General features: G+C 37.1%; 1 protein-coding gene across 1 annotated transcript in view; it reads right to left on the bottom strand.

Annotated features, from left to right (window-relative positions):
- The window catches only part of LOC116712028 (cadherin-12-like), a 150310-nt gene that overhangs the window by 93305 nt on the left and 44012 nt on the right, over window positions 1-12993 (bottom strand). The window contains exon 2 of the mRNA XM_032551693.1: window positions 7258-7658. Within this exon, the coding sequence (XP_032407584.1) occupies window positions 7258-7503 (246 nt within the window). The 5' untranslated portion in view covers window positions 7504-7658. The remainder of the gene's footprint in view (window positions 1-7257; window positions 7659-12993) is intronic.

Consider the following 12993-nt stretch of genomic DNA (forward strand, 5'->3'; position numbering starts at 1 on the left):
AGCTGGTCTGGTGCAGGAGGAGGAGTGCATCCTCCCTTGTTTAGAGAGTCTATTGACTTCTGATCGCTTCAACGTGAGAGATGTTCCCTGATTTCAAAACTTTGGTTGAAGTTACAGTGGTAATTCCAGGGTCCAGTGCGGATTCAGCCTGGAGAAAAGTATATTTTTTCATATTGTATATCTAAAATATTCAAAAATAAATGTCACCTGGGAAGCTAGAAAAACTGACGTCTATGCTACTTGACGCACTATTGTTGGCATTGACATTCATTTTCCTTGACACAGATGTCCCTCCAGTAGTGGAAATAATGAGATGCTTTCATAATACATATGAAAGGTACATTTGATCTTTGATCTACTAAAATAGGCAGTTGAAGGTGTTTTTATAGAGTCTCATGTATTTGTGAATTTTATCTAGTCACACGCGGTCAGGGTCCCTAACCTCTGCGAAAACCGAAGGTTCACTGTAGTTTGGATTCTGGATATGCATCGTACTTGTAAAGTTACTTTGTTGTGCATTTGCCCTCTGAATATAAACTGGTTCCAATTAAAGTCTAAAGTTGCATCAATCTGCATTCAGATTCCATACAAATGTTTTTTTTTTTTTTTTTAAATGTGTCTGGCACTTGTTCAGGGGAAAGTAAACAAAAGAAGAAAAAAACCGTGGAAATCTTTTCGGTGGACATGTGATGGCTGCATGGTCAGCGCACATGTGGGTGAAAAAAAAAAAAGCCCTCTGCAGCTGAATCCCTCTGCTTGACTTGCAGCCAGTGGGATCTTTGCTCCATGTGATTCTCTTGCCCCAAATTTCCCATCAATCTCCACCGCAGCTATCCTCTTTAGGCTGAGTGCCAAAAGATTTAAACATTCAAAATAATGAACCGTAATGGCATGTAAGGAGGACTGTGTGTAATATACACTCATGTTGCTTGGATCATTACAGCTGCGTGTGTGTCTGGCTGGAAAGCAGGTCAGAGGGTAATACTTTCTGCATACACAATTGTTAAAGTGTTGCCAAGCTTATGAGGCTGGGTCGACAGATGATTCAGTCACACATCCCTGAAGTATGAACTCCTCTGGCAATATCATCATCTGCCACAAAGTTTCTCTTACATCATACACATAAACTGAGACTCTTCAGCTAGCTCCCTCCCTGACTCTCAAATGCTCCAAGTATAGCTTCTCCAGTCTTCAGTAACTCTCTCTACTTTTTCCTCAACTGATCTTCTCCCTCCTTTTAGAGGCTGCAGTCAGATACAGAAATTACTACTTCAATAGGTCTAGAGAGGCACTTCTGCCACTGAGCGGAGAGCAAATTTAATGTGTCACTCTTACCCCACACCATGTAGGTCACTGAATGGACCTGATGTTTATAAACTGCTTCCATTTACTGCGTCTCTTAAAGGGCCAGTATTATGTATTTTCCAGCCACATAGTGCCATTCTATAGCACAATCAAGTAACTGTTACCTACAGTTATAAAAATACAACATATTAAAAAGGACTTTAAAAAATGTATTGTAATTTAACATCTTGAAATTTAGTCTCTATCTCTTTTTGAAACTCTTTCTGACATTCAGCCTTCAGGAAGTAATCACAACATCACTCCTATTAACTCTTTAACAACATTTCTGCCAGTATTTCACTGAGAAGTAGCTCAGATAATGAGCTCAGCAGATCCACCAGGTGTTTACTAATTGCTGCTGGCTAGTCTGAAGGAGCTGAGTGGAGGAGTCGGAGGGAAGGGCTGCTGCGTGAGGCGGAAGCTAAGAAGCGTAGAAACTGCAGCTAAGAGGAGGAGCTGCGTCTCGAAGGCGGAGCTTGGTCCACCCAGGTGTTTTGCACAGTTGAATTGTTGAAAAAAGATTGAAGATTCTCAAACATGCATGAAAGAATCAAAGCAATGAGAAAATGACATTACAACATAATGTAAAGATAAAAAAAGAGTAAATTTTACACAATGCTGCTTCTTCCAAGCTCAGGAGGTGGAAGTAGCTCTGTTATTAGTTCTGATTTATTATTTTTATAGATTAATATTTTTTCTAATAATTACCTGTTTGGACAAATATTCCCTCTGTGCAGCTTGAAAGATTTGTGCTGCTCTTGTTTAACTTGTTTAATGTGACATATTTTATATATTCAGTATCTGTTTTAAATTTAGAGGCTGTAGTTAGCAATATATTCAGTTAGAAGACTAACTTTAGAGATAATCTAAATATACCTCTCTGTCTCTCTGTGTTTGTATCTATTTGATATTGCGAGGCTAACTGTTGGGCTAAGCCACTATAATCTATTATTTGTGATTAAAATCATAGAGTAATGCATTTGTCTCCACTCTAGCAACAAATCATTAATAAATATTGAACAGTGTTGTGATTAAATTAGAGATAAAAACAATAAAGTATAAGTGATGTACATAACAGCAGAGATATTGGATTTTTAACTTGAGTTTTGAACTTCGTACTTTTCAAGGTTGAATCCCGAATTAGAATCCCTGAAAGGAAACGTTCAGCATTTCTGAATGGATATTCTGTCAAGATATTATGAGCAGCTAAGAACTTACATCAAGTAGATATTTCTCCTCAATGTCTTTATATAGCATAAATCAAGTTTATTAGCTCCTAAGTGCTGAAGCTATTGGTTCATCATATATGATAAGCATCATCATATGTACGCAAAATTATGAGGACATGTTTTGGGTTTTTTAGATGGTAATATGTATTTTTACTACATCAATACACTAATATTTACTTTTTTATCCATTTACAGCTGCAGCATGTAGATTGTATGAAAATGTTTGTTAAAATTGTCACTATGTTGTGATCGTAAAATGAGTCAGATAAAATGTGTAAACATCAAACTCATCTGCCTTCTCCCTGTACTAACTCAGAGGTAGAAGCAGGGTTTTCTCGTGTACATGCTGATCACCTCCTCCTCCTTGCTCTCTGCTACGCCACAGCTTCCTCCCAATAGCAAAGCTGTCAAGAATGCTAAGGCGAGTGAGGTGTGCATTTCTGGAGTTAGCACAGCCAAAAATGATGGCCAATAAACAGTTTTCTTGTAACTGTAAGTTGTTTCTCCACCATTAGCACATTGAACAACGCATACACAAGCACGATTGACAGCGGTAAGACCCACCTCCTGTCTCTGATTGGTGGTTTTTGACCAGGACCAGAATGTCATCTAAAGAGTGCAATAGTAGCACTGAGAGGTGCTTATTTTTTATTTTTTAACAAATAATCTCTCATACTATACTGTCACAATACAATGACAGTTTTAACAAATATGTAAAAACATATTTTTTTAAGTTACTGCAGAGTTAAGAAAACTTTAAAAAATGCTGAAATATCTACATATATATTCTATTTTTTCTCTCTCTGACTTGGAAATTAAAAATGTCAACTTCTCAGAGTATGTGGAACGTAGATATACTCCTGAGTAGGTGAAACGGTCCTCATCTTTTGTTATTGTTAGCGTCAAGGATAACTCTGTGTCCCTGACGGTGCATTTCTGGCACCTTATCTAAAGTCTGTTGGCACTTGATTCAGACAGCCAGTTTTGAACTTAACATGCTATCGCTACAATTATTATGAGCTAAAATCCTCTTTATCAAGACTGTCCCAACAAAGATTGGAGCATCTCCAAATGCTGGTCATATGTGGAAGAATCAGTCAATTATTTTGAAGCAGTGCAGCGGTCCAGGATTAAGGACTTAGAAGTGCAACAGACATCAGCCTCTGCCTCTCTCTCTGCTTTAGCCTCAGAGACTTGCACAAACAGCACGGCTTGTCAAGGCTGATTGCAGTGGCACTGGGGCAGATAAGTCAGTCTTACTATTATCCTGTGTAAGCCAGGACTGCCAAATTACAACTTTAGCTGTAAACCCCCACAGAGTTTGCTTACGAATGTCCTAAGCCACAGCAGTGAATAAGAAATCCTGCTAAAAAGAGTGATAGCCAAGGTTTTAGAGGGGACCAAAACAAGTGGGTCTGATGGGATGCATTTTGTTCAGGCTGCTGCAGTCTCTTCTACCTTTTTATTGCTTTTGGCACCCTTCCCCGGCTCATGAGTATGATGTTCTTACAGCTTTGCAAGTACCATAATTTAAAGTTATTTCCACCATACCATCGATTCTCTCTCGGCTTTGATGCCGTGTGCGTCTGGATACAGTGGCATAGAAGCATTAGCATGTATGGATTTCTTTGTCTCGTCCGTAGACGCAGGGACAATTTCTCCACAGAAGATTTAAAAGATAACAGTAGTGAAGCTTCTTGGGGTAAATTAAATGGGGCAACTTGAAGCAGTAACCTTTAGGATACAGTGGTAGGCTGTACAACAGTGCCTTGCAGAGCTATTTAATCACATTACAGCTGGAAAACCTTAAAGGTGGCCTGTTGTACTTTCTTGAACAGATCAGGATAGGTCTATGGACTATAAAAAAACATGTACATTACATTTTTGCACAAACTCAATCTTGGATAACAAGATTTCAGTCTGCTCAGTTCTGTCTATCCTGAGCTCCTTTCAGAATGAGCTGATTTTGGGCGTCTTGTCACTTTAAATCCAAATAACCTGCTGGTGGCCACGCCCCCAACTCATCATTTACACTCGCATATGAAAATAACTCCGAACAGATGTATAACTATACAACCGTATTTGAAAAGCATTAATAGAGGGTCCTGCACAACCAACAAGGATGCAACAACTTGTTTCTGGATGGTAAGTCAACAACAAAACACTTGTTTCTTCCAGCAGCCATTGTACAGCGCAGACAGTGGTAAAACCAACTGACCAAACGTCCTTCAGCTCCACTTGGGTTGCTAGGTCCCATTTGTGACTTAACAACTGGGAGGATTATGAAACTGCTTATTTACCAGACACCAAAAAGCAATTGAGCTTTTTTTTAGAAGCAGAAGAAACCCAAATGGAAGTATAAAAATGTGTAAATTGTGAATTTTGCATCATAGGTTCTCATTAACGTATTTTAGTGGAATTTTATTTGATAGACCAACATAAAATGATTTATATCTGTGACGTGAAAATTAACTGGGTTTTTTCTAACCATTTTTAAAAATAAAAGTTTAAAATTCATGATAAGCAATTGTCTCCAGGCCCCAGGAGTTCATACTTTATGGATCCATCTTTCACTCCAATTACAGCTGAAAGTCTTTTGGAGTTTATCTCATCCAGTTGTTCGCCTCTGGAAGATGACATTTTTCCAAACTAGTTCAAGCTCAGTCAGATTAAATGGAAAGCGAATCCCGATTGCCCAGTCCAACCGGGCCTTGGAGTGGACCATTCTAGCACATAATTATATTTTGATCTGAACTTCTCCCTTATTAGAAACTTTAAATGGGATTTTTTTAAATGTTTTTTCTCCCACCAGTAGCATTATGTTTAAATTTTTCCATCAAGGTCAACTTTGTAGAGTCCATAAAAAATGCCTGGTAATTTTAACGCCTCAGTTGAGGATCTCTGAGCCCTCTCTGCTGCTACTTTAATTAAAAGACTCTTGGCACAGATTGTCAGTTTAAATAGATGTCCATAACTTGGTAGATTTACAGTTGTTCAAGGTAACTAGCTGTAAATTCAATTTATCCAGACAAGAATGAATATTCTTTTCATGGTTCATCGCATTAACACTGAAATAAATTCACAGCTGCGGCAGGATCTGGTTCCCCTTCATTCATCGTATTCTGACTTTTTATATGCAGACGTCAAATTATTCACTAGTTACCATGTCCATTAGGTCTTCAGAGTGTATGCAGCTTTTTCTATATTTTACTTTTTACACAATTCCTAATTTTCTGTGGATTCTTTTCTTAACTTTTCTTTCTTGAGGCCAAATTTCTCAAATAGCTGCTACTTTTAATATATTTTAAAGTTTTAATAATTAGGGGAAAAAATGACTATCTTGTAATCACAATCCTCTTTTTAAAGCACTAAGGGTTATGCAAGTTCAGAAAATCTTTTTTTTCCCCTCACATCTAAAGCTGCAAACAGGAAGATAGGTTCAACAAAATTGATGCGTTAAAAAAAGCTTTAACATATTAGTTTGCTGTGACTGTGTATGAGTTTTCAGTTTATATTGAACAAGACTTGAAAGTAATAGTTAAATAATGGACAGAAGCAGCTTGTTGCATTTGTTTAATGTGTAAGGTAGCAATGTTTTTTCTTCTAAACATTACAGATTAAATCTTTCATTCACTCCAAACAGAGTGCCTTTAAATGGCACAATTTTGAGCTGTTCTGTTCTTCTTGTTCATCATATCAAAACCAGCAACTTTTAGGTTAAAGTTCTGTAAAGCGACCTCCAATCACAAGCAATTTTATTTAAATGTGGTCATGCACAACACTTTAACTAACCTTTACAACATTTCACATCCTGGTTTGAACCTCCCTGCAGCTTTTGCTCTGACCTGACTGCTGTCTTTTTGTCTTCTTGATGCCGTTTGTTCTCAAACAGACCTCTGAGGGTCAGTTCAGTTCAAAATTTTCCCCAGAGGGGCAATTAAAAGGTCCAAAAGTCAATCTTAGAAGAAAACTGTCCACTTTTAAGCTACGAATCAAATGTGGAAAAAGTTCAAGTCTTTAGAAGAGTTTACCACGGTGCTGTGTAGGGGTGGACATTTATCGCATCTTTTATTATTTATCATGTAGAACTTTGATTTTTGTTGTCACAATAAATTCCAATTAATGAAATTTAAAACCCCCCAAAACTGTCCGTATTGTCAAGATTGTAAGTTTTATTACTTGTTTCCACTGTTTGTTCAATGAGAGCGTCAATAAAATGGATTGTGTGCAGTTTAGAGATACAAATCAGACTTTTTTATGTGGCTGGTGTCTTAAGGTAGCGTAATACAATTGGTATGGATTTCTGTTTCATCCCTTCACAGCCATAAAGTTACCAAAAGAATAGTTTAGTTTATCACAACAGTACCACAAAATATCCTGAAAACTTAAAGTTTTCAAGATATTTTGAAATCTCCCACCCCTACTTAAAAGCACAATTTCTAGGTTTATTTAGCATCAAAATCTATGTATTTAGACCATTTCTAATGTTTCTCACCTGATAGTTTCTCTATCATTAGTGTTTTCCTTTTTTACCCTCCTTTATCCCATTATATCTCCTAACATTCCTTTGCTCCCTCCATTTACCCCTTGATTCAATTGCTCCCCAACTCCTTACTGCTTGATTTATGACTTCTCCTGCACCATAAATTACTGCTGCAAAAAGACTTTTTTTTTCTTTTCTTACCTTGCCCACGTACTGCGGGTCTGAGCCCATGTACTCCTCCAGGACAAAGAACTGGTTCCACACCCAGCCCCTCTTGACGCGCTGAAACCCAGCCGCCCCATTCCTCGTCGAGCCCACCGAGCTCCTGGCGCGCTCTCGCCCGCTCCTGCTCCGTCCCAGTGGGGATGAAGGTTTGTGTGAGGAAAAGCCAGAACCCTCGTTGACAAGAATCCACAGGAACAGCAGCAGGCAGTTCCTTGTAAGCATTGGCGATTTGTGAGGTTCAGGTCCTCGAGTTGAAGTCCTTGTTGAGAACTGACTTACGGGGGGGAAACGGCTGCTGGCGATGAGTTGTGAATGAGTGAGGCGTGGAGTCGCGGCGTGCTTCAGGTCTGCAGTCAGTGACTTCTCGATCTCATTACCTGAAAGAAAGAAAATTTGTTTTAAAATGGCTAATTTTGTACCTGACTGCAGACTAATAACACCTTATTAAAATAAAGAATAAGGGTTGCCTCACCTCACACTCAGTCATAACATGCGGTGCTAATAGCTTCCTTTTCACAAACACCAATTGGTAATGGCTTTCTTTTCATAAATACCAATATCTTGGTGGCACTTAGCAGCCTATATTCTTTTCCCCCACTGCTCACCTGCATTAGTTTTTAACTGCTCAATGATAAATTATAGTGCTTTCACTCTCTAGCATAAAAGTAAGTGCTGTAATTATGTGCCCTGTGATAGATTACTTCTACGCCAGGCAGTTCTCATGGATACATGCTCTAATTAGCAAGAAAACTTGTCTCTGTGGGGAAAAACGGTGCCTTTATTTTCCCTGTCAATTACCGGCCACCACACACCGAGCCGCAGACCTGTCAATGTTGCAGCAATTCCTCACCCATAGTACTGCTAAAAGTCAGCATTTTCAATGACATCTTAATGAGAGGGTTCTGATGCATGTCATGATTTCCTCTACTTAAGCTTGTCTTGGTATATTTCATCTAAAAACTGCAGGTAAAGAAGAAAACTTTTTTCATAAGCAGAATAAAACATAAAAAACAGAAGAAGACAAAGAATGATGCACAACAGGGTGCATGTATCAAAATGACATGAGCACTGACTGAAATGTCACTGTATAGGAGCATGCTCACAGGGATCTCTAAGATATGTTGCTTTTCCTGAGAAGTCGCCCTTTTAAGGGGCGCAGCTTGACAATAAAGGGCGATGCAGATGTGGGAACCTGCGTACATCACACAAAATAAATAAAAAGCAAAAAGTTTTTCAAAGTATGGCCAGGAGAAAGCTTTGAACTATCTCGGTTGATATGACAGTTTAATTGCATAATATCTAAATAGTAATAGATATTTGAATTTTGACTATCAATTTGAAAAAACTATATTTTAAACAAACCCTTTGTTCTATTTTTTGTAATTGTTTTCTGTGGGTGCATTTGGTTGTGGTGTACCTCAAGGATGAGTCATTTACCCTCTTTTGTTTGTATGTCTTGGTTCCTTTACTAAGAACAATAGTGTTCATTTATATGCAGATGACACAAAACTGTATGTTTAAAAAAAAAAACCTACACATTTTCAAATCTGTTACTTCGAGAGTAGGTCCCTGTACAATTCAATAATTTTCTAAAAAATCTGACAGCTGTTTGGTTTTTGGCAGCTGGAGATCAGATCATCTTCATTAGTCACTAAATCCTTGTTTTGTCTTGTAACACACTTTGAAACTTTTTTAATATCAAGGAAACAGTCGGTTCAAAGTGCTTTACATGATAACGTAAAACAAACAAAACATTGCAGTGGCATAATAAATGAAAGTAGTAAAAAGTTTAAATACAGATTAAAATTAATGACGTTCCAATTATTAATTAAAGGCAACTCTCAGTAAATGGTGTGTTAGCAGTGATTTAAAGGAACTCAGTGCTTCAGCGTTTTTGCAGTTTGTTCCCGATTAGAGGAAGCTGAAGTTGGTTTCATATGTTTGGTACTTTTCTTGTTGGAAAAGGAGTAGAAAGAAGTGAACACTTATTTAATGTGATTCCTTATTTCAATTTAACAAAATATATTGCGTAAAACCATGTTATAATATTCATGTGTCTGTTCATTATACTGTGCAAAACAGCCAGCAAATAAATTGTACTACATGGACAAAATTGTTACAAACCAATTCATAACAAAACATGAAAATCTATTACTATTATTAGTAATAATAATAATAATAATGACAATTGTAAATAATGCCTACAAATTCTTCTTAATCTGTGTTGTATAACAATAAGTTAAATTTAATCAAGTATGTATTGGACTGACTTTTTCTATAGAGAAAAATAACTGCTGCATTATCAGTGTGGTTTTAACAGTTGGTTTTCCGACTGTTAGGCCTCGTTTCCAATCGTTTACTACATTGTCAACACCAAAGCATTTGTTCTAGAAACAAGTGATTGGAACAGCGGTGGGAAGAAAGAAGCAAACGATCCACCTCTCCACATAAAGCTCTTTGAATCTGTACAATAATGGAAGAAAGCGTCTCTCTAATTTCATAAATGGAGCCCTCATTGACATCATTGTCTTTGATTAATTATACAGACTTGGAACACCGGCTTCAGAGGTAGATTACTCCTCCAAGGTTATCTTGTGCAACCAGATCCATTTATTCCCTGTCACCACACTCCCTTTAAAGAGCAGAAACTGATCTGCAAAGTTCCCCAACATGAAATTGGCAGGAACCGCCTTGACACGGGTCAGACACGCCTCTGCCGCAGGTCAGTCCTCATTTAGCTCCAACATAATGGAAAATGACTGTTCCCATAATTCCTGCAAAATCACGCTTCTGCCACTGTTCGGTCCTGAGAGAGGGCCCCATGCATATTTTATGAGATGAGCTCATTAGCATATGTCGGGCTTTCGGGTGCGAGCCTTGACCTGTGTGTCTGCTTCACGTAGCACGACGAGCGCAGCAGGCTGACGGGGGCCCTAGCACATCACCTTCAATAATCAAAGAACATATGGCTAGCCGATCTGCCGGTGCAGATTACCACCCACGAGAAACTCCCACAGAAAGTTATTAGTTGTCAAGGCAGCCATAAACATGACAAACAAATCAGCAGGCATTGACTTTTGCAGCGGAGGGGAAGGAATGAGTCATGAGGATCAAGTTTTTGTTTTGCATACACTTTTATATCCTAACCTTTTATTTCCCCCTCTGCTTTAATAGCTCCATTGTTTTGCACTGGCGTTATTATTATTATTCAGGGACATGGGCAAAGGTGTCGATGTTTTAACAGGGTTATGAACTGACCTAGTCGTGAGTCGGAGACGAATTTTAAATGGTGTCTGAAAACATGCCTTAGAATAGTGCAGCTTTTCTCCTATAGAGCGTCAGAATTAATATGGAAATTAACTTCACACTGATTTATGAGGAATTTACATTTTAAATTAGTTAAACCATTGTACAGCTCTAGACTGCGACTTTCTTTTAATATATGCTTCATGTTTTCTGGTTTTAGTGTGCTTATATAGCACAATTAAAATGCATGCAAACACAATAAGAAACAGCAGAAAGCAGGGAGGGAAATAGAAAGTTCAAGTTATATAATACCTTATGTAAATAAATAGAAACTATTGGCAAGAATATAAAATACATGGAGATCATGGTAAAGAATATTTACTGAAGACAAAAAATAATCCTAAACCAGAGAAAAGTGTCGGATGGTTCTAGAATTTGTCCTTCATTTGGATTCAATAAAGGACAAATTAAAGTAAAAGAAATATATTTTTAAATTATAAGATTATAATAAAAAGCAGTTGTTTAAATGTTTTCTTCAAGTCAGATTGTGAATAAAATAATCTCAGAATGTTGTGGAAACCAGCTGGTTTGTGTCAAATGGATCCGATGTTTAGTGTGTGTTTTTGGAGTGTATTTTTTTTCTTTTCGGGATAAAATGTACATTATTATTTTAAGAAATAAATGAAGTTTAAACCCTGAACTGAATTTCTTTAGTGAATTTGAACGAATGAATGAACATTTCCACCTCTAAAGAAAATATTAATTATTTAATGTTTAAAAATCCATCTAAACCATTAACATCAGAGTTCGTGACAATTATTTTTATGTTGTATGCTTATTTTTTATTTAAATTTATTTTTCTGGTCTTTGTTTTCGCCTCCTGATATTTGCCAATCTTCAGTTGGCACTGCTCTAGTTTTCCTATTCCACCACCTGCTGCACGTTCTCATCTCATTCAGTTCGCCTGCTTCCCTCACCGGGTCTCTTCCTGTTGTGCAGAGGAACAGTAATGGTGTAGAGCTATTTTGTTTCTGAAATAAACTCATATGTTGTTGGGGTTTTTTTTTTAAGTAATATTATTTTTCCAACATCTTTTGTGCTGTGTATGCGCATCTCAGAGTGTTGTAAAACAGAGGTGAAGTAGGAGATTTCCAACAGAAATAAGCCATTGCTCCACTTACTTCATGTAATAATGTTTTGAAAGTAAATATTTTATTATTCTTTAGCTTTGGTATAATTTCTTCTTTAAAAGCCTACACACCAACATAACTGTTAAGACTTGTGCAGTGTTAAAACAAAATCAAGATCACTTGAAAACACAAGTTTTGAAATAATTTAATTTTTAACTATACTTAAAATACAGCTAAGAAAATGTACCAAAACAAATATTAATGTGAAAAACTAATAACTAACTCATCAACTAACTGAATTATTGTAAAGTAAGGACTTTTATCATAACTCTTTATCTTTTATCAAGTTTTCTTCAAGTGTACAAAGATGTTTGCACTATAAAGTAGATCAAGGATACTTGGTAAGTCATCAACACTTAGTTGATGACTTGATAAAAATCCTTACTTCACAATAATTTAATATTTTTTTAAAATTGACTAGTTCCTCTAGCAGATTATTTCACTTAACTCCCCCCCCCCCATGTAATGACTGAATTTTCATCACTATTAAGGAATTAACTTTACACAATCTCCTATATCTTGCTGAAAAGTTTAGTCTTATTTTAAGTTGTGTTAAGATGTTTGCACTCGAAACGAGACCAGAAATACTTGGTAAGAGTTTGTTTTTGCAGTGTAGGTTGGAGAAATACTGACGACATCACTGAAGCCGGTTCACTAATGAGCAATTATCAGGGAGACTAACAATAGACCAGTCCTAAAACATAATTCTCAGCATTTATTTCCACAGAATAAATCACTTAGCACTGAAAGATTTTATGATCGTGACAAAAATGGCGACGTGAGCCGAAGCCTCTGCAGTGAGGTCTGTTAATCGGGTAAATATCAGCAGACGCCGTCTCCACACAGCTCAGACAGGGGGAGACGGCAATAACACTCAAACCCCTGAGGAAGCAAGTGGGAGGAAAAATAAGTGTAGGTGGGGAAAAAACAAAGTAATGAAAATGGGAATATCATCACAGCTGGCCAGTTGAGCAGAATTATCAGATCACAACTCGTGTAGGTTAAAGCACAACCAAAGCCTCAAACAGGGAAAGAAATGGCTCTAATTGTTCAGATATGTGCTCATTGGTAACAATATTTGCATTTTTATGTACACAATGTAAAGTGTAGATGTTATCCAAAAGGACCCGTTCCCTTAAGCTTTTTCACATTTTTGCTACATTAGAATAACAAACATGAATATTTATTTTTTTTTGTATTAGACTAACAAATTGGAGTGAATTAATGTAAAGTTAATGGAAGAAGATACGGGTTTATCTTACGCTAAGAATAAAAA

The sequence above is a fragment of the Xiphophorus hellerii genome, chromosome 21, assembly GCF_003331165.1.
Source record: "Xiphophorus hellerii strain 12219 chromosome 21, Xiphophorus_hellerii-4.1, whole genome shotgun sequence".
NCBI classification, from domain to species: Eukaryota; Metazoa; Chordata; class Actinopteri; order Cyprinodontiformes; family Poeciliidae; genus Xiphophorus; species Xiphophorus hellerii.